Source organism: Ranitomeya variabilis, chromosome 4, assembly GCF_051348905.1.
Source record: "Ranitomeya variabilis isolate aRanVar5 chromosome 4, aRanVar5.hap1, whole genome shotgun sequence".
Lineage (NCBI taxonomy): Eukaryota > Metazoa > Chordata > Amphibia > Anura > Dendrobatidae > Ranitomeya > Ranitomeya variabilis.
This window is the reverse complement of record NC_135235.1, coordinates 219,883,001-219,902,915: the sequence shown is the minus strand read 5'-3', so window position 1 is coordinate 219,902,915 and position 19,915 is coordinate 219,883,001. Positions and strand designations below refer to the sequence as shown.

Sequence of the window (19,915 nt, the reverse complement as noted above, 5' to 3'; positions counted from 1 at the left end):
AAGATGACGCAGCACTGGCCAGCTCTCTCATATTCACTTTTATGGAAGAAATCTGGCAATACCATTGTTGGACACTAGATGTGCAGCACCTTTAATGAACTGATTGGCAGAGGTGCCATGAATCCGGCCTCCACCCTTGATAACCTATGCTAAAATACTTGGCCACACAAAAAGTTAAGTGACCTCCAAAGGTGTCAATTACAGGTGCTCTTTAGGATGACTTACTTATTGTCTGGCACAGATTTGTGCCAAAATTAATTTAGCCATATAATGTGCCACTCACAAATGTACCCAAGACTGTATATGGGCCCACGGGGTGAATTTGACGTTATCATGGCCTTTTATCTTTAACCCCTTACCGACCTCCGCCGTAGTAGTACTGCAGAGGTTGGATCTCTTCCTTTGATGTGGGCTCCGGCGCTGAGCCTGCATCAAAGCTGGGACATGTCAGCTGTTTTGAACAGCTGACATGTGCCCGTAATAGCGGTGGGTGGAATCACGATTCACCTGCCGCTATTAACTAGTTAAATGCCGCTGTCAAACGCTGACAGCGGCACTTAACTACCGTTTCCGGCCATCGGGCAGGAAATGATCGCAATGATCACATTGCTGACCCACATCACGTGATCAGGGGTCAGCGATGCATCGGCATGACAACCTGAGGTCTATTGAAGACCTCTATGGTTGTTGATGCCGGCTTGCTGTGAGCGCCACCCTGTGGTCGGAGCTCATAGCAAGCCTGTAATTCAGCTACATAGGAGCGATCTGATGATCGCTGCTATGTAGCAGAGCCGATCGAGTTGTGGCAGCTTCTAGCCTCCTATGGAGGCTATTGAAGCATGGCAAAAGTAAAAAAAAAATGGTTACAAAAAAAATGAAAAAAAAACAAAAATATAAAAGTTTAAATGACCCCCCTTTCGCCACATTCAAAATAAAACAATAAAAAAAAAAATCAAACCTACACATATTTGGTATCGATGCATTCAGAATCGCCCGACCTATCAAGAAAAAAAGGATTAACCTGATCGCTAAACGGCGTAGCGAGAAAAAAATTCGAAACGCCAGAATTACGGTTTTTTTGGTCGCCGCAACATTGCATTAAAATACAGTAACAGAATGGTATCATTAAAAATGTCAGCTCAGTGCGCAAAACATAAGCCCTCAACTGACCCGAGATCAAGAAAAATGGAGACGCTACGGGTATCTACGGGTATTAGTAATTACTAATACATCTGTCTTTTGCTGCCATCTGAGACTCACTAGGACAATTACTCAGCCAGGGTGGGCAGCCCACCTCAACCCCTGCTGTTCTCTTGCAGTGCTCACCTGGGTTATAGCCACCAGACCTTACATCCCAGACTTGGGGATCAGTTATGGTAGAAGCCCCAGGAGAGTGTATGGCGTCCCTGGGATCCTAGTGAAATGCTGGCCATAATGAGTAGAATGAAAGACCCTGGAATATTTCCCATGTCATTGGTTACAGAGGATAATGAAAAAAATAGTAATGCTTTCTGCTGTTGCTGGTGAGATTTAGAGGAACAGATTAGCCTCCCAGACAGTCATTCTTCATGATATCCAACAGGATTCTACTGAATCAGGAGAAAATATTATACCCGGCTCAGGCAAAGTTAAAGATTTAAAGTCTGTGATTATAGAGCCACTAATAATGTCCCACTCAGAGTATTAAAGTCATATTCCCAGCTCTGATAACGCAAAAACCTGGTCCAGAGCCCCTGTTACGTAGACCAGGGAAGAGCAAAGAATTTAATGTGTAAAGTAGAAAAATATTTAGAACTGGGAGTCCTCAGTGGTTGATACCTTTTACGAAGATATATATATATATCTTTCCTATATGTGTAAACAGGGGCGGATTATCAGAGGGTCAATATGGGCGGTAGCCCAGGGCCCAGTGGCTTGGGGGGGCCCTGGGCCACCGCAGATTGACCCTCTGATAATCCGCCGGAGTGTGACTGAATGCCCGGCCCGCCGGCATTTATGTGCCCCGCCCCCCGGACCCGGTGGGCAGAGAGAGGGGGTCCGCATCGGGCCCCTTCTCATCTGCTCACCGGGCCCCTTCCGGCGCTGCGGCACTTTCCTATTGAGGTGCGTGCACGCGCCCGCACCTCAATAGTTAACAACAGCCGCCAGCCAGCCAATTGGAGGCTGGCAGCTGAAGTCGGCCGCAGCTCACACGTCGCCGGCGTCTGACGTCATTGTCAGTCGCCAGCGAGTGTGCGCTGCTGGAGGGAGCTCGCCGCATGGAGCGCTGGTAAGGTGGGGAGACTGTTTGTTTTTTTTTGTTTTGTGTTTTAATAAGCTAACGGTGGACAGTGGACACACTGGGGGCAATGCTGGAGGACACACTGGGGCAATGCTAGAGACACTGGGGCAGATTGCTGGAGACACTGGGGCAGATTGCTGGAGACACTGGGGCAGATTGCTGGAGACACTGGGGGCAATGCTGGAGACACTGGGGCAGATTGCTGTAGACACTGGGGCAATGCTGGAGACACTGGGGCAATGCTGGAGACACTGGGGCAGATTGCTGGACACACTGGGGGCAATGCTGGAGACACTGGGGCAGATTGCTGTAGACACTGGGGCAATGCTGTAGACACTGGGGCAATGCTGTAGACACTGGGGCAGATTGCTGGACACACTGGGGCAGATTGCTGGACACACTGGGGCAGATTGCTGGACACACTGGGGCAGATTGCTGGACACACTGGGGCAGATTGCTGGAGACACTAGGGCAATGCTGGAGACACTGGGGCAGATTGCTGGAGACACTGGGGCAATGCTGGAGGACACACTGGGACAGATTGCTGTAGACACTGGGGCAATGCTGGACACACTGGGGCAGATTGCTGGACACACTGGGGGCAATGCTGGAGACACTGGGACAGATTGCTGGAGACACTGGGGCAGATTGCTGGAGACACTGGGGCAGATTGCTGGAGACACTAGGGCAGATTGCTGGAGACACTGGGGCAATGCTGGAGACACTGGGGCAATGCTGGAGACACTGGGGCAGATTGCTGGACACACTGGGGGCAATGCTGGAGACACTGGGGCAGATTGCTGGAGACACTGGGGCAATGCTGTAGACACTGGGGCAATGCTGTAGACATTGGGGCAGATTGCTGGACACACTGGGGCAGATTGCTGGACACACTGGGGCAGATTGCTGGACACACTGGGGCAGATTGCTGGAGACACTAGGGCAGATTGCTGGAGACACTGGGGCAATGCTGGAGACACTGGGGCAATGCTGGAGACACTGGGGCAGATTGCTGGACACACTGGGGGCAATGCTGGAGACACTGGGGCAGATTGCTGGAGACACTGGGGCAATGCTGTAGACACTGGGGCAATGCTGTAGACATTGGGGCAGATTGCTGGACACACTGGGGCAATGCTGGAGGACACACTGGGGCAGATTGCTGGAGACACTGGGGCAATGCTGGAGGACACACTGGGGCAGATTGCTGGAGACACTGGGGCAATGCTAGAGACACTGGGGCAGATTGCTGGACATACTGGGGCAGATTGCTGGACACACTGGGGGTAATATGCTGGAGACAATGGGGCAGATTGCTGGACACACTGGGGGCAATGCTGGACAATTGGACATACTGGGGCAGATTGCAGGACACACTGGTGGTAATATGCTGGACACACTGGGGCAATATGCTGGACATACTGGGGCAGATTGTTGAACACACTGTCTGGGGGCAATATGCTGGAGTCAGACACTGGGGCAGATTGCTGGAGACACTGTCTGGGGGCAATGCTGGATACACTGGGGCAGATTGCTGGTTACTGGGGCAATATGCTGGACATACTGGGGCAGATTGCTGGACACACTGGGGGTAATATGCTGGACACACTGGGGCAGATTGCTGGACACACTGGGGGCAGGACTGGAGGCATGGGCAGAATGTAGACACGGGGCAGAATGAAAGACATGGGGCAGGATTGGATCATGGGGCAGGAGAATACGATGGAGACAGATGGGGAGATCACATGGGGTAGAATGGATACTCATGAGTGCAGGATGGGAGAACATATGGCAGGAGCCAGGAATGAGACACACGGGGCCAGGGTGGGGAATATTATTACCATAGGGGCTAATTAAGGGATATTATTACTGCAGTGATGTATTTATTTTATTTTTTGAGTATACTGTTTTAAATGGGGGGGCGGTCCTGTTACTGTTCAGAGTGACTCTATATCGCCTTTTTTTCTCCATGTGTAATGTAGAAGTTGTGAAAAATTAAGTAATGTGTTCTGCAAGCAGAGCTCGAGATAACTGTGTTATTTCCTGCGGAAACGAGTCCTGGCTGGAAGAAATGATGGTGGTCTGTGCTGGATGAAAGATGAAGGACTTCACCTAGAGACGTCATTGGTGAGTCAGTGTTACCTATACATTGACACTATACACTATACTATATACAGAGGTCCTGTGTACAATGTCACCAGTGATCACTGTATTACCTATACACTATATACAGAGCTCCTGTGTATAATGTCACCAGTGATCTCTGTATTACCTCTACACAGACACTGCATACTAAGTATAGATCTCCTGTGAATACTGGCACTTATGGTGATAGTATTGTGTTTTTTTTTTTATTATTACTGATCAGTATTGTAGTATTCAGTCACTATGTGGTGGTAATATGTGGTCTGGAAATGGTGTATGGTATTTGTCCCTTGAATGTGCTATTTGGTCACCAAGTGGTGGTAATATGTGGTCTTGACCTGGTGCGATGGTATTTGTTCCTTGTATGTGATATTATTCGATCACTGTGTTTGTAATTTGTGGTCTGGTCATGGCGCGGTGGTATTTGTTCCTTGTATGTGATATTATTGGTCAAAATATACCTAAATTATATTGCAGATTTTAACAAATATTTAATAGGTTACAGTAGAGTAGGGCCCGGCCATTTTTCTGGAATAATCTGGTTCGGGTATAATATGATGCCCCCCCCCCCCCGTCACATGACCCCCCCCCGTCACATGACCCCCGTCACATGACCCCCCGTCACATGACCGGGGGGGCCCACGGTGTCTGAACAGCCCGGGGCCCTGGCTACCCTTAATCCACCCCTGTGTGTAAAGTATGCACACAGAGCCTATCCTGTAGAATGTAAGCCCGCAAGGGCAGGGTCCTCTTGCCTCTGTACCAGTCTGTCATTGTTAGTTTTGTTTACTGTAAGTGATATCTGTAACTTGTATGTAACCCCTTCTCATGTACAGCACCATGGAATCAATGGTGCTATATAAATAAATAATAATAATAATTGCGCGCATTTTTTTTTTTTTTTTTTTTTAGCAAAGTTTGGAATTTTTTTTACCACTTAGATAAAACATAACCTAGACATGTTTGGTGTCTATGAACTCGTAATGACCTGGAGAATCATAATAGCAGGTAAGTTTTAGCATTTAGAGAACCTAGAAAATAAGCCAAACAAAAACATGTGAAGTTTCGGATTGCACTTTTTTGCAATTTCACTGCACTTGGAATTTTTTTCCCGTTTTCTAGTACACAGCATGCTTAAACCAATGATGTAGTTCAAAAATGCAACTTGTCCCACAAAAAAACAAGCCCTCACATGGCCATATTGACGGAAAAATAAAAAAAGTTATGGCTCTGGGAAGGAGGGGAGCGAAAAACGAGAACGCAAAAATGGAAAAGGGCTGCGTCTTGAAGGGGTTAAGCAACTTGTTCGATGGAACAATTGCCACATTCATGGAGGACAATTTGCCGGATTATCATTTTCTCGAAACTATTACACATGGAACTGTCCCTCTATCCGTCCCTGTATCATAGATCTGTAGTTGTCCTGGGGGAGCGGCTTTACTGTCAATTCAGGAAACAAACCTCAACTATTCCTGAAGCTCAGGAAACCAGTCAGTGGCAAACCACAGAAAGACACTGCGAACGAATCCCGGACATCGTTATTACTCCACGCGCATGGTTATATGGATAGTAGCATAGTAGACAGATGGAAAGATTGATAGGTAGAAACACATAAAACATATTCCCAGTGAAATAAGTACACCATTAATTCACATACATTAATTTAATGAACCAGAATGTGAAGTACAAGGCATATTGTCTAATAAGGCATTTCCACTTGACAAAGCATTATGCGAAACGCGTGTTAGTTCTGTTTGGAGGATTAAATAAACATCACTTTAAATGGGAAAGCATTGCCTTTTACATACTACCTACTATATGGATATTTTCCTTAATTATTAGGTGATATTGTTTTTATCTTAGCTGTTAACTAGAAGTTTCGTCGGTGGCAATGGCGACCTGCAGTAAGCAGTAGACGTCTGCGAAACTGTGGCATTTGTAAGCCTTGATCACATTTCCCATAATGGATTGTTTCACAGACAACAGTCATTTTTTGTTATCAGATTGTTTTGTGCTGTGAACTGAAAACTTCGGGTGTGAGTGCCGCTGTTTATGCAGATTGTGGCTATCTGCCCACAACCATCACCCTGTGGTCTTAGATCAGCATAATCTTCATTACTGGTATACACAAACACAAAACAAAAAAGTTACATGGTGCAATATCAAAGAAAAAAACTAAAAAAAAAAAAAAAAGATGTAGCACCAGAATCATTACTGTATTTGCATTGTTTTTTATTTTTGCTCAAAGTTTCAATTTTTTTCTCCTGTTTTTTTTATTTGCTTCTTTTTCTTTCTATTTGATCCCTTTTTAATATGTATTTTCTATGTGATTACTTGATTTTATTTTATGTTTGCCATTGTAGGTGAGGTTCGGGGTTTTCAGTTGAATCATCAATTGTGACTTTTTAAAAAGTTGCTTTTTTTCGCAAACGTGCTACAAAAGGGATTCTACGGAATGAACATTTAAAATTTTTTTTTTTTGCAAAAATGTTGCCAGATTTTAGCAGACAAGGCAACTTTTTTATGCTAAAGAATCGCAAAAAAAAAAAAAAAATATAAAGAGCGGTTTTGATTTTGAAGAATTTGGCACCAAAAACATCAGCGGATGAACAAAACATAAAAAAGAAAAGTTTTCTAAAAAAAAATAAACAAGGCCAAAATGATTATATGTTTGTTTGTTTTTTATCCCAAAAGTCATAACTTTTTTTTTGACAATGTTGTAATAATAACAAATCTAAAAGATTCCAAAATTGCTGTTTTTGCATTTTTCTTTGTACCACATTCTACGAGCCATACTTTTTTTTTTTTTTTACTTATTCCTCAGCAATGTTGAGTGAGAGCTTAGATTTTGTGGGATGAGTTGAAGTTTTCATTACAACTTTTTGATAACTTTCATTCCATTTTTTTTTTTTTTTTAGTGGTGAGATGATCAAAAAACAGCAATTCTTGAATAGCTTTTCTTTTTAAATTTATATGTCGAGTCGTTATGAACATGCCAATTACATGGTTTTCTTTTTGTTTGTTTTTTTTTAAAGTATTTTTTGAATGAATATATGTCAAAAAATACATGTACATATATTTTATATAAAAAGTCACAATTGGTGAATTAGTCAAAAACATCCTGAATCCTCCAAACAGGCAAACACATCAAATAGACTTTTAAAAAAGCAGAAACTAAAAAAGAATGAGGCAGAAATGAAAAACACCAAAAAGTAGACAAAAAAAGAAGCCGAGTTGTTGGAGCCAATGAGATTCCTGAGCTCAGCGTTATAATTTGGCACCTGCTACTTTGTATAATGAGAAAAATAATAATAATCTCAGACTTTCTCCAATTTCCTTGTCCCAGGAGAGCCCTTGTAGGTAGAGCCATTGTTGGATAACCGCGTGTTAGAGCCAAGTCTCAGCCATGCGTGTGGGAAGCGGCTCTTGTTTAGATGACGTCCCCCGCTCTCTACGTTGGAAAGCTTCTGTTTTTAACTCTCTTCGGAAGCAGGAACTCCCCATTGTTTTAGATCTTGTGGGAGAGATAACGTTTGTTATAGAAGAGGCCGAGTTTATTTAGATACACAGGAAACCGAAATGTGTGAAATCAGAAAGCGCCCGCCGGGACGGGAGGTGAACAACACTTGGTCCAAGCACACTGGATTGAGTAAAGTCAAAACTTTCAGTTTGGGAAGTTTTTGAAAAGTAAAAAATTAGTAGGCAAGTCTATAATGATGGGGATAATTGATTGCACCTGGTGGCCCACTCTTGGCCCTTGAGAGGGCACAAGAACGTTGTTGGCTATAACTCCCCGGCAATTTAAAAGCTAGTGGACAGGATGGTTGAAAAAAAAACAAAATGGTAAACTCTAATTTTCATGAAAGTTAATCTTTTAGAGGAATCTCCATTTTTTTTTTAGCACCAAACACTTCTTTGGACGAGATCAAACTTGCCCGATTTGCCCTTATGTCTTGCCTTACAAAACAAAAGGCTTGGGCAGTTGAAATCCAACATATCAAGTCAGGTATGAGAGTTTAACGTAGATATTACAAGTTTGATTGGTCCTCAAAGAATAGTTGGATTATAGCAGCTGGTGTACCTGAGCACTTTACTCCTGGTTGTCCATGGTTGATGTCCTTGTTAACGTCTTCAAAACATTTGTGAGACCCATGAAAAAGGAGAATTTCTGGACTTTAAGGAGAGTTAGTAAAATTCCAATGCATTGCTTAAACCTCCCAGAAAACTCCTAGAAACCAGCATTTCCTGGGCTTGTCGAAGATCTGGTTTGTTCCATTGTCCAATGGGGACTTGGAGGGGAAAGAAAGGTCGGAAGAGTAGATGAGGGGTAGCCTCAAGAATGGAGAGTGCTTTCCGATAAAGTTTCACTCTCAACTCTCAGAAAGCTGGCTCTGAAAGTTAATAGCATCCTATATACTGCAGATGCCTTGCCTTAGGTTTGGGGACAATATGTGGGTTTAGAGGTGCAACGTTTAGATATTCAGGCCATTTTCGCCAATGATGAACCTTCAATACTGATTGTGGTTATAAAAAAGGAGAATCCTAGCTACCATATTTCTTATATTAGATACATACAGTATGTCCTTTTTATAATCTAGATTTCAAGAAAGTCCTGAATTCTTGCAGTTTCACACTGACACTCATGTTAGGCTGAGATCACAGCTCACGTCCTCCTGTACAATGTCTGTTAACACAGGATTCACCACTCACAATAGATGATGTCAAAGCTCACCTCCTCCTCCTCTTGTACAATGTCTGATAACACCTCTATATACAGTACATAACACAGGATCCATCATTCACAATAGGTGATGTCACAGCTCACCTCCTCCACCTGTACAATGACTGATAACACCTCTATATACAGTAGATAACACAGGATCCACCATTCACAATAGGAGATGTCACAGCTCACCTCCTCCTCCTGTACAATGACTGATAACACCTCTATATACAGTAGATAACAGGATCCACCATTCACAATAGGTGATATCACAGCTAGCCTCCTCCTCCTGTACAATGACTGATAACACCTCTATATACAGTAGATAACAGGATCCACCATTCACAATAGGTGATGTCACAGCTCACCTCCTCCTCCTGTACAATGACTGATAATACCTCTATATACAGTAGATAACACAGGATCCACCATTCACAATAGGCGATGTCACAGCTCACCTCCTCCTCCTCCTGTACAATGAATGATAACCAACCAGCATCTCCGGTCTCTTGCTTCCTATAGGTTATGCAACTGCTGGAAACCAAATCTCTGTATGATATTTACAAAAGAACAGGCAATAAGGCCGCCTCCATAATCATGTACAGAAAGTAGAAAAATGGCTACTGTCGTAATAGAAAAACAGATAAAAAACACTGGATAATACAATCTGTTTTTAATTATTAAAAACATATACAGATGATACATTTTCTTTAAGTCCACTTAAAAGGCTGTTGTTCAAGGACCGAGTTCCCTTCTCTACACCCCAATCTGGTTCTGCAGAAGATGCAGCAGATATAGGACTTCCGAGTACATTAGTTACGTGGCGACTGCTTTCAGTGGGACGGGTGTACTATAATTGCTATCTCTAGTGTTCTAGGTTGTTAGTGCTAAACTTTGATTGCCCGTTATTTTGCGGTTGCCAAAAATCCATAATTCTGGCATTTTGTTTTTTTCTCGTTACACATTTTACCTATTAGGTTAATTTACTTTATATTTGTATTGATCTTGCATTTCTGAACGCAGCAATACCAAATATGTGTACTTTTGATATTTTATATTGTTTTCATTGGGCAAAAGGGGGGTGATTTGAACTTTTATATTTTTTTTATATTTAAAAACATTTTTTTTTTTACTTGCTTCAATAGTCTCCTTAGGAGACTTGAAGCTGCGATTGTCTGAATTCACTTCTAAACTGCCAATCACAGCGATTTGAATGTTTCGTCATATGAAATTGCCTAAAACATTGATGTTTATGTATGATCGGTGTTATAACAACACCGAAAATAAGCTGGAACTAGAAACAGCAATGCCATCAGCCCCAGCACTGATCGGAATGATTAGTGCGATCGGACATCATCATCCAATCAGTGAGCATTAACACAGTCTGGCCTCACAGTGACCACTCTGCACCATCTCATTTAAGCTTGGTGACATGTGCAGAACGGTCACTGTATCGTTCTGCTGGGGATCTGCTGGGCCTTGTTGTGCCACATACAATTTTAGCCTGTGCCATCACTTCTGCTGCTGCTTGAAGACCTGACGAAAAGAAGATAGATTGTCTTCCTGATCAGTTCCTGTCCTAGTCCTGTCTCATTTTTTGCTAATCCACTCTGATCCCTCTCTCCCTAACCCCTTTCCCACCCCCTTCTGCTTCCGAGTACTCATCTGTACTTGATCGCTCGATTTTTGGCAGTTTTTCCTTTCCACCACCTTTGTGCGTGCGTCCTGCAGATGCCGAGTGCTGATCAGTTATGCACATCACTGATCGGCATCCGTGCTCACTATTGACTTAGAAAGTTTTTTCCTGTCCATTTTCCCCCCTCCCTTCACACTATCACTGAGCGGGAGTCCTGAAGCCGCTGAAACGCTGATCAGTGACGCACATCACAGGTTCCCACAACTACCTGATGCTGATTCTATTTATATATTTAGGAAAAATTACTGCAGTATGAGAATTACTATAGTGTATTTTGGGGCCTGGCTGTGCGCCCAAACAGTAGCTTTCCCCCACATATGGGGTATCGGTGTACTCAGGAGAAAATGGACGATAGAACTTGTTCTGCAATTTCTCCTGTTACCCTTGTGAAAATGAAAAATTTGGGGCTAAAGGAATATTTTGTAGTAAAAAATAAAATGTTTATTTTTTCCTTCCACATTGCTTTAATTCCTGTGAAGCACTTCAAGGGTTGATAAACTTACTGAATGTGGTTTTGAGCACTTTGAGGGGTGCAGTTTTTAGAATGCTGTCACTTTTTGGTATTTTCTGTCACATAGGCCCCTCAAAGTCACTTCAAATGTGATGCGGTCCTTAAAAAAAATTTTTGTACATTTTGTTGGAAAAAGGAAAAATTAGAAATTACTGATCAACTTTTAACCCTTCTAACTTCCTAACAAACAAAAAATTGCATTTCAAAGATGACGCAGATGTAAAGTAGACGTGTGGGAAATGTTATTTATAATTTATTTTGTGTGATGTAACTCTCTGGTTTAAGGGAGTAAAAACAAAAATTTGGAGAATAGCAACATTTTCAAAAAAATTTCCAAAATTTTTTGATATTTTCACAAATAAACACAATAACAAATCTACCTAAATTTACCACTAACAGGAAGGTTAAAACCAGCTGGGTAATGAAGGGGTTAAATTCTCGTGCCAGTTGGGTTTTTATTGCTATGATGCTGCAGATGCCAAACAACAGATGCCACTATGGTCACCTCAGTCTTATTACTTCTCTGCACCGAGTGGAGCTTTAATTTTCATCATGTCTCCCACAGTCACTAAGGGAATGTTGACATACGGCACATGAACAGGTTCCTCCTCTGCGAGCAAACATATACATTTCTTCAGACAATGCCCTGGCTGCTCACCAGCGTTCTGCATCCTGAACCGCTGATCACAGATTATCCAACGGTGCTGTGTTTAAACAGCGCTCTGCCACAAAGATCCCATTGTAATGCCAGCAGGAGAGATCCTTCAGGCTTTCTGAGCAGAGGATACATATAAAGGCTCATAAAACATTTTTCCACTTAAATGAATTTGTAAAGAAATTATACAATTTAAAAAAATATATAAAAATCTCCGACCGTTTTGTGTATGCAGCCCCCATGCAGATTTATGTGTCTTTGTGGCTACAGAGTACAAAAAACCCAGTGTGTATTCAGATTCTGTAGTTCAGTTTCCTTTTGCACTAAACATGCTTATAGGTGTTATACATAATATGATATCGTTAATGTTTGGAATGCTAGCAATGTGATGGAGCCAACTAAACCCCTACATCTGTCTAACTGCTTAGATGCTACACTTAACGTTGGAATCTAAGCAGTTGAACAGCTGTGATCTGAGTTATTGGATTAATAACTCCCAAGGCAATGCCGTCACAGTGATGTCTGCTGTAGACAGAACTCCCTACCTCTGTATAACCGCTTAGATGCTACAGTTGACGATGGAACCTAACTGGTTGAACGGCCGTGATCTGAGTTATCGGATTAACAACTCCCAGGACCATACCATCACAGTGTTGTACATGTGTATATATGTATTCAAGTTGCTGCCATTAGGGGTCCTGTAAAATTAGCCACACATGCACAACTCTGTGACGGCATGATCCTCGGAGTTTTTAATCGGATAACTCTGATCACGGCCATTCAATTGCTTAGATTCCAGCATCACCTGTAGCAACTAAGCAGTTATACAGAGGCAGGGAGTTCTGTCTACAACAGACTTATCACTGTGAAGGTATGGTCTTGAGAGTTGTTAATCGGATAACTCTGATCACGGCCGTTCAACTGCTTAGATTCTATTGTCACCTGCAGCATCTAAGCAGTTACAAAGAGGTAGGGAGTTCTGTCTACAACAGACTTATCACTGTGATGGCATGGTCTTGGGAGTTGTTAATCCGATAACTCAGTACACGTCCATTCAACCGCTTAGATTCCAATGTCACATCTAGCATCTAAGCAGTTAGACAACGGTCGGGACTCCTGTCTACAACAGACTTATCACCAATGTGACGGCATGGTCTTGGTGTTCTCTACTTGTTGGTCTTGGAAACCTTGTGATATGTGGCATTAGAGTCTACATTTTTTTTTAAAGAGCATTACGCCAAATTTTTTGAAAAAATCTGACGGACAAGAACTAATGTTGTGCAGCTCTGGACTACGTGACATGTGGGTTTGTTGAGAGTATATAACATCTGGAGAAGGGGCAGTGTCTGTATATAGAGGAAATATTAACAGGAAAGCTGCAGAGACCAAGCACACGTCCGAGAGGTGAAGGACGGGGGACTCGATTCTGTCAGTCAGCAAACAGAATGTTTATCTTAGTATCAGGTAGGAATGTCGCTTCCTTCCACGGCCCAAAGTCAATAGCACGCGCCATTAAATGAACTGGTGTAATATAAAAATATATATATTTAAAGAGTACTTCCCCATTAAATTTAAAAAAAATAATCAGTAAATATTAGAAACACAAGAAACTGTAATGTGCCACTGTCTGACCAAGCTAGATGTAAGTGATGACTATGCCTGACCCTATGAAAGTGAACAGATCAAGACCTCTCTTAACCTATGGATATAGCAAGTGCCCAGCTGTGAGTAGAAATATCATCATGTTACCAGATGGCATCAGGTCACATCAGAAATGTGACCCCTAGTGGCCTTCTTTATGTAAAATTGAAATATAAGCTGTGAAAAAGCCTAGGTCCCGTGAACAGATTAATCTCCCATGTAATGTCTTCTATTTCATCCTGTGACTTCTACACAAAGCACAAGTTATGTTATAAATCCAGAGTAAATGTCATGGCATATCACTTTTATAGGTACCACTTTTGTGCCAAGATAGACAAAAAAGTTCATGGTGTTTGGAAAAGGTCACAATCTCTCATCCTAAAGGGACAGAACTGATAAAGGTTCCTCAGGGGCATCAACCTGCCTTCAGAGACCCACCCGCGAGCAGATCCTTGACCCAGATCAATGCATAAATTGAATAAATTATTATAATAATGTATTTTTTTTCATCAGGCTGGATGTGCCTCATTTATATCATCTTCTAACACACTATATACTGTATGTTCTTTTTTTTCTTTCAGTGGTTTGTTTATCTGTACCTGATGAAATGCACCATCAGCATCTCCACCGTCATTCTTCTCATCCTCATCATTGCCTTCCATATCAAGGAGATCCAGGTATCCAAATCTACCATTGACTGATAATTGATTGGGGAAATAAAGGGTAATTCCTGGTACAACATGTAATTATATATTTGTGTTAGGGGGAAGAGGCTCCTGAAGGGTCATCTCATCCTCAACTTAGCCTTTTGGTAAAGGGGTGGAGCATGACACGAGTGCAGAGCGAATCCTTGAGTTATGCTCCACCCCTGCAGAGCTCAAGTCAAGATATTGTATTACTTGTGTCTGGAGGGTTCCTCAGAGGCGTAAAGTTGGTTGCGAACACCTGATGCAAAGGAAGAACTCTGTAACCTCCTAAAAGTGAAGGGTTAGCGCTCTTAGTCTCTTCCACCACTCCAGTATTGAACCCCATGCTTCCCAAGCACATGTTTTATATTATAATACTGGTGTACTTCAAGGTTGCCTTAAAGATCTTTAATGTTTTTTTCTTCATGGTGAAATCTGGCCAAAAAATAAAAGAATAAAAGTTATACATTTCTTATAAAACTTTTTTTTACGTTTTTAAATATTTTGTATTATATTTTGTACGGTTTAATTTTATGTATCTGTTTTATTACCCTAAAGTGTGTAAGAATGAAAAAGTTATTATAATATTACTGTTTTTATTACAGGACAGTATGTCTTTGCTACTTCTTTCATAAAATTAAAAGTGAGAGGAAAGGCAGGGAGATGTGGACATGATTAATTAGCTACTCACTCTCGGCTGCTGCCTATACAGAGTGCAGCTGGCAAGGTGAGCTTGTCATCGGCTGCAGGGCTGTGCATAGGAGTCAACTAAGAAAATTAAGATACCAGAAAAAAAAAACTTGGTCACAGGAGTGCTGAAGGAGACTCAAACACCAGGTGAAGTTTAACCACAACGCCTTTCGACGGAAACACCGTCTTCCTAAGGTGGGAGTAAAACTTTTTTTTCTGGTACTTCTGTCCTACCTTGGAGGTGTTCGGCTGGAGCTGCGGTGGTGCTCGACACCCCCCCATTCTTCACTCTTGGCTGCTTCCTCGGCGCTCCCTTGAGACCGCCTTCATTGACCCTGAACTAAGAAAATGAAGCTCATTTCATTATACTAAGACCTTTGTCATCTAGGTCACCGCCTATGCAGAGCGAAGCAGCTGATGACCAACTCATCTTGACTGCTGCACTCTACATAGGAAGTGGCGGCAGAGACCAAGATAACAAAGCCGGTTGCTTAGCTCAATCATGTCACAGGCCGCAGGGTGGGTTCCCACGCCACTTATGTGCCACCCAATATAGAGGAGATTCCAGAGCTCTAGTCCTCTTGAGACATTAGACAGGGTTGAGGGAGCTCAAAGTTTTACCCTTCCCATATAGAGGCTCTTGAGGCAACCTCCCCGATGCATCCATGCCCATGTTACGGCACTGGTGATCTTTTATAAGCTTTATAGTACATTTTGTTAGGAAATATAAATTGTGAAAAATTCCCAGAAACAAAGAAAAATAGGCAATGAACGCAATTTCAGATTTGGGACGGTGAGTTCTTGGTGGCTTCATTTGGCTGCGGGTTTTACTGCTATTGTTGCTTTTGTTTTTCGAAGTTGCACTAAACCCTGTACAGACCGTGAAATATGAAGTGTGCTACTTTTGGAGGCCAAGCCCGATGGCTGTGCCAGGAGATCTGCTTGGTATATTTGCGTGCTAGTATCGAGGTACTTAATGTCTTGGCCCTGAGTCAATGTTTTATATTGACTTTTTGACGATTTATAGACTCGCTGAGGACAGAGGAATGAAGAACCTCGACATTAACGTCAACACTATGAAAGAAATTCTCTGTTCATCTTGTCATTAATGATGCCACTTGGCTATGCAAACAGAGAGTAACAGCTGGTAGGGGCAAGTGCCATCCTGTACCCTAATCCAGTGGGAATCTACATGGACAAAGAAGTGGCTATTAGATTTGTACTTAACTGGACGCACAGACCACCTAATGAACACTTCTCAACGTGGAAATTGCAACTCCAAGAAGGAAAAGTCATGGAATGATGGAAATCGTATACATCTTACTGATCTGCAAAGGATCAAAAATGGAAACAAAATTTTCAAACCTTCTTAATGGTTGTCTGAGTAATGTTCCGACACGTCAAATGCACTTTGACAAATCATCAAGATCTGCTGCTGGCAGCTCCTGTGTAATCACCAACCAATGATGTCCGAGGAGTACGATAGCTGTTGGCTGACAGCTATGAAATGTATATAGAATATGACTAGATGTTATCACCAACACAGAGCAGAGCTGTCAAACACTTAGAAGTGCCACCACCGCTGAGCTGCTCAACAGTGACAATGGGGTCATCACAGATGTCCTTTTATGATCGCTTGTCCTCCTAATACAACATGTTATATGTCATTCTTGGAGCCTCCCGGAATTATTATAGCCCCGCCATATAACTGTGATGGGATTACCATGGTTGTGCCTGCCATCTGCTGTATTTGAAAACAACATCTCAGTTGGTAGAGCGCCAGGGGCCAATATAGGCGAATAAGAGGGTATTAAAAAGCCTCTTCCTACAGGACATATTCATTTTAGATTAGGCCATTTTTAGCTTATTGCCGCAGTACATCCAAAACAATGAAAAATTGCTCAGATACGCCCTCACGGTATAATAGGAGGTGTCTGACCTCTGGGACCTCCCGCGAATCTGAAAATCAAGAGGTACAGCAACATTTTATTACTGCAAAGCTTTGAGGCTTTAGCTTCCGAGCAGCGCTCCAACGTCTGGCTGTAAACTGGGAAAGGATGACACCAGCAATGTAATTTGGTGTGTGACGCCACTGTTTGAGATCCGTATTGTTATTTATTTCTGTTGATGGACCTGTTATTAGGAGTTGTTTTTTTGCATGATGATCTGAAGATTTTATAGGTTGACTTTAAGGTACATACGATGTTCCAAATGCTTTTTACTGCATTTTTGAAGGGGAGTTACAGCCATCGAAAAACAATAATTCCGCAATTTTTTCTCTTACTGTTATTTATATATTTTCATGCATCAGATTTTTAACAGATGCAAAGATATACAATATGTCTATTTTTTCTTTTATATATCTGTAATGCCTGCTGCAGGCAGTAGCACACAACCTCCACTAGGGGTTGTGGTGAAGCCAAACAGGTACACTCACAGAGAAACCACAGAGCAGCAGGCAGAAACCACTAGGTGGCAGAAGAGTAGTCAGAAAAGCCGGGTCAGCAACAGAGCGGGAACAAAGTACCAGAGGTCACAGGAATACACATGGTCAAAAACAAGCCAAAGAAGTCAGAACTGGTCGGGAGCAGGAAAGCCAAAGGCGGAAGACAATCAAACAAGTCAGGGGACAAGCCGAGTCAAATACCAAGAGGTCACAACACAGAGAACGAGTACTACGATGAACGAAGTCACAGGGGAAAGCAGGAATGGGACCTAGGTAAAAGGGCAGAGGACAAACTAGGGTATAATGAGGTCAGCTACTCAAGCCAGAGACAAACTATAACTGACACTGCTTGCAGGTAACAGCACACTTAAATAGCCAGATAGATACCAAAACAAGGCAGGGAAGATTAACCCCCGCATGACCATCCTGGGGAGAGAGTAATCAGAAACAAATCCCGGACTGGATCATGACAATATCTATATATAATTATTTTTATATATGTTATTTTTGAAAAAAGGGCTATAAGACAATTTGCTGCAGAAGGAGCCTTTGCCCTCTACCTTGTCTGCAGTAGCAGAAAATGACCATATGGCATTTTAATTTCTTTAATCACCTAATATCCACACTCATATTAGGAAATTGTATACCATCATTGCTCCCCCCAAAATTACCTCTTGACCTCCAGAGCTTTCAATACAGAAATGGGAAGAATCGGTTTGCTGGTGTTTAAATTTTAGTTCTTGTTATAGCACAGTCCCATTTTTCACATTTCACTGGATAAAACTACATAAAATATTAAGTACATTCTCAAATTCAGCATACAATTACATCCAAAGCTGATTTTAAGTATTTGGAGAATTCTTTCATATTCTATATAAACTTATACTGCAAAACAAAGGGATGATATACGATATTACACTGTATTTTATAGCTTTTGTAATCCATACACTTAAGAGGAGTTTTTGCTTTAACTTTATTCCTGCAGCTCCCCAGAGTATACCGTTGATTTTTCTTTAATCCTCCTTATGGTTCCAGAGAGATGGGCCATTATATTAAGGGCAAATTTTTATGGTCTTACAACATCGCATGTCTCAAAAGATCCTCTGGGGCGGGTCTCACAGATTTCTCTGGGGCGTGTCTTTTGGCTGCTCTGTGTAAGATCTCAATGAGCCACGCCTCCTTGTAAAATGAATACTAAATAAATAGACTCATAAGGTGGATTTAAAAAAAACAACCAAGAAACAAATTGCTCAGTGGAGCAGCATGTTACACAAAGATGAGAGGTGAGGTGGATTCTCTAAGCCTAAGGTCCGGGTAGGCAAATGGCCCACAGGCGTCGGTGCAGTAGGTGGGTGTTGCAAGAGGGATAAAACAGAGTTACTGGAGGCAAATTAAAAGTCTTAAAGGTGTCCTGGAGATCCCAAGTGGACAGGGGATGTCTTGGAAGCCACAGACGGACACATAGAGGCAAACTGAAAGTCTTAAAAGGGTCCTGGAGATCACTGACAGGTAACAACGTTTCTGGAGGCCATAGACAAACAGCTGAAGACCACAGACAGGTACCAGGGTTACTGGAAGCCACAGACAAACAGGTAAAGTCCTGAAGACCACTGACAGGTAGCAGGGTTACTGGAAACCACAGATATGTGTAGTACTGAAGAACACTGAAAGGTAACAAGATTACTGGAAACCGCAGACAAACAGGTGAAGTTCTGAAGAACACTGACAGGTAGCAGGGTTAGTGGAAACCACAGATAAGTGTAGTGCTGAAGACTACTGACATGTAGCAAGATTACTGGAAATCGCAGACAAACAGGTGAAGTCCTGAAGAACACTTGACAGGTTGCAGGTTTAATGGAAACTACAGAAAAAATTAAATTCCTGAAGACCACTGACAGGTAGCAAAGTTACTGGAAACTGCAGACAACCAGGTGAAACCCTGAAGACCACTGACAGGTAGCAGAGTTACTGAAAAGTGCAGACAACAGGTTGAAACACTGAAGACCACTGACAGATAGCAAGGTTACTGGAAACTGCAGACAACCAAATGAAGTCCTGAAGACCACTGACAGGTAGTAAGATTAATGGAAACCAGAGACAAGGGAAGTCCTGAAGACCACTGACAGGCAGAATGGTTACTGGAAACCGCAGCCAAGTAATTCATGCACTGGAAACCACAGACAGCCAGGAGACTGGAGCTCTGCACAGACAACTAAGAGTTACAATCAAGTCTTAATACCAAGACCCAGATGTGTGACTCGGGAGGCCTTATTTAGGCCTAGGAAATACAACAGATGGGAGTACGCCGGGCTACTTGCAAAGCCTGACGTGGAGCACAAGAACATCTAACGCACCAGGGCCGAAGTGTAACATGGCAGGTATAACATAAGAGCAAGAACTGGCCAATTTTGACTGGTGAAGAGTCTTCTTCAGTTTGCAAT

General features: G+C 42.4%; 1 protein-coding gene across 1 annotated transcript in view; it reads left to right on the top strand.

Annotated features, from left to right (window-relative positions):
• Positions 1 to 19,915, top strand: part of KCNN4 (potassium calcium-activated channel subfamily N member 4) — a 56,257-nt gene that overhangs the window by 21,120 nt on the left and 15,222 nt on the right. The window contains exon 2 of the mRNA XM_077260027.1: positions 14,234 to 14,329. Within this exon, the coding sequence (XP_077116142.1) occupies positions 14,234 to 14,329 (96 nt within the window). The remainder of the gene's footprint in view (positions 1 to 14,233; positions 14,330 to 19,915) is intronic.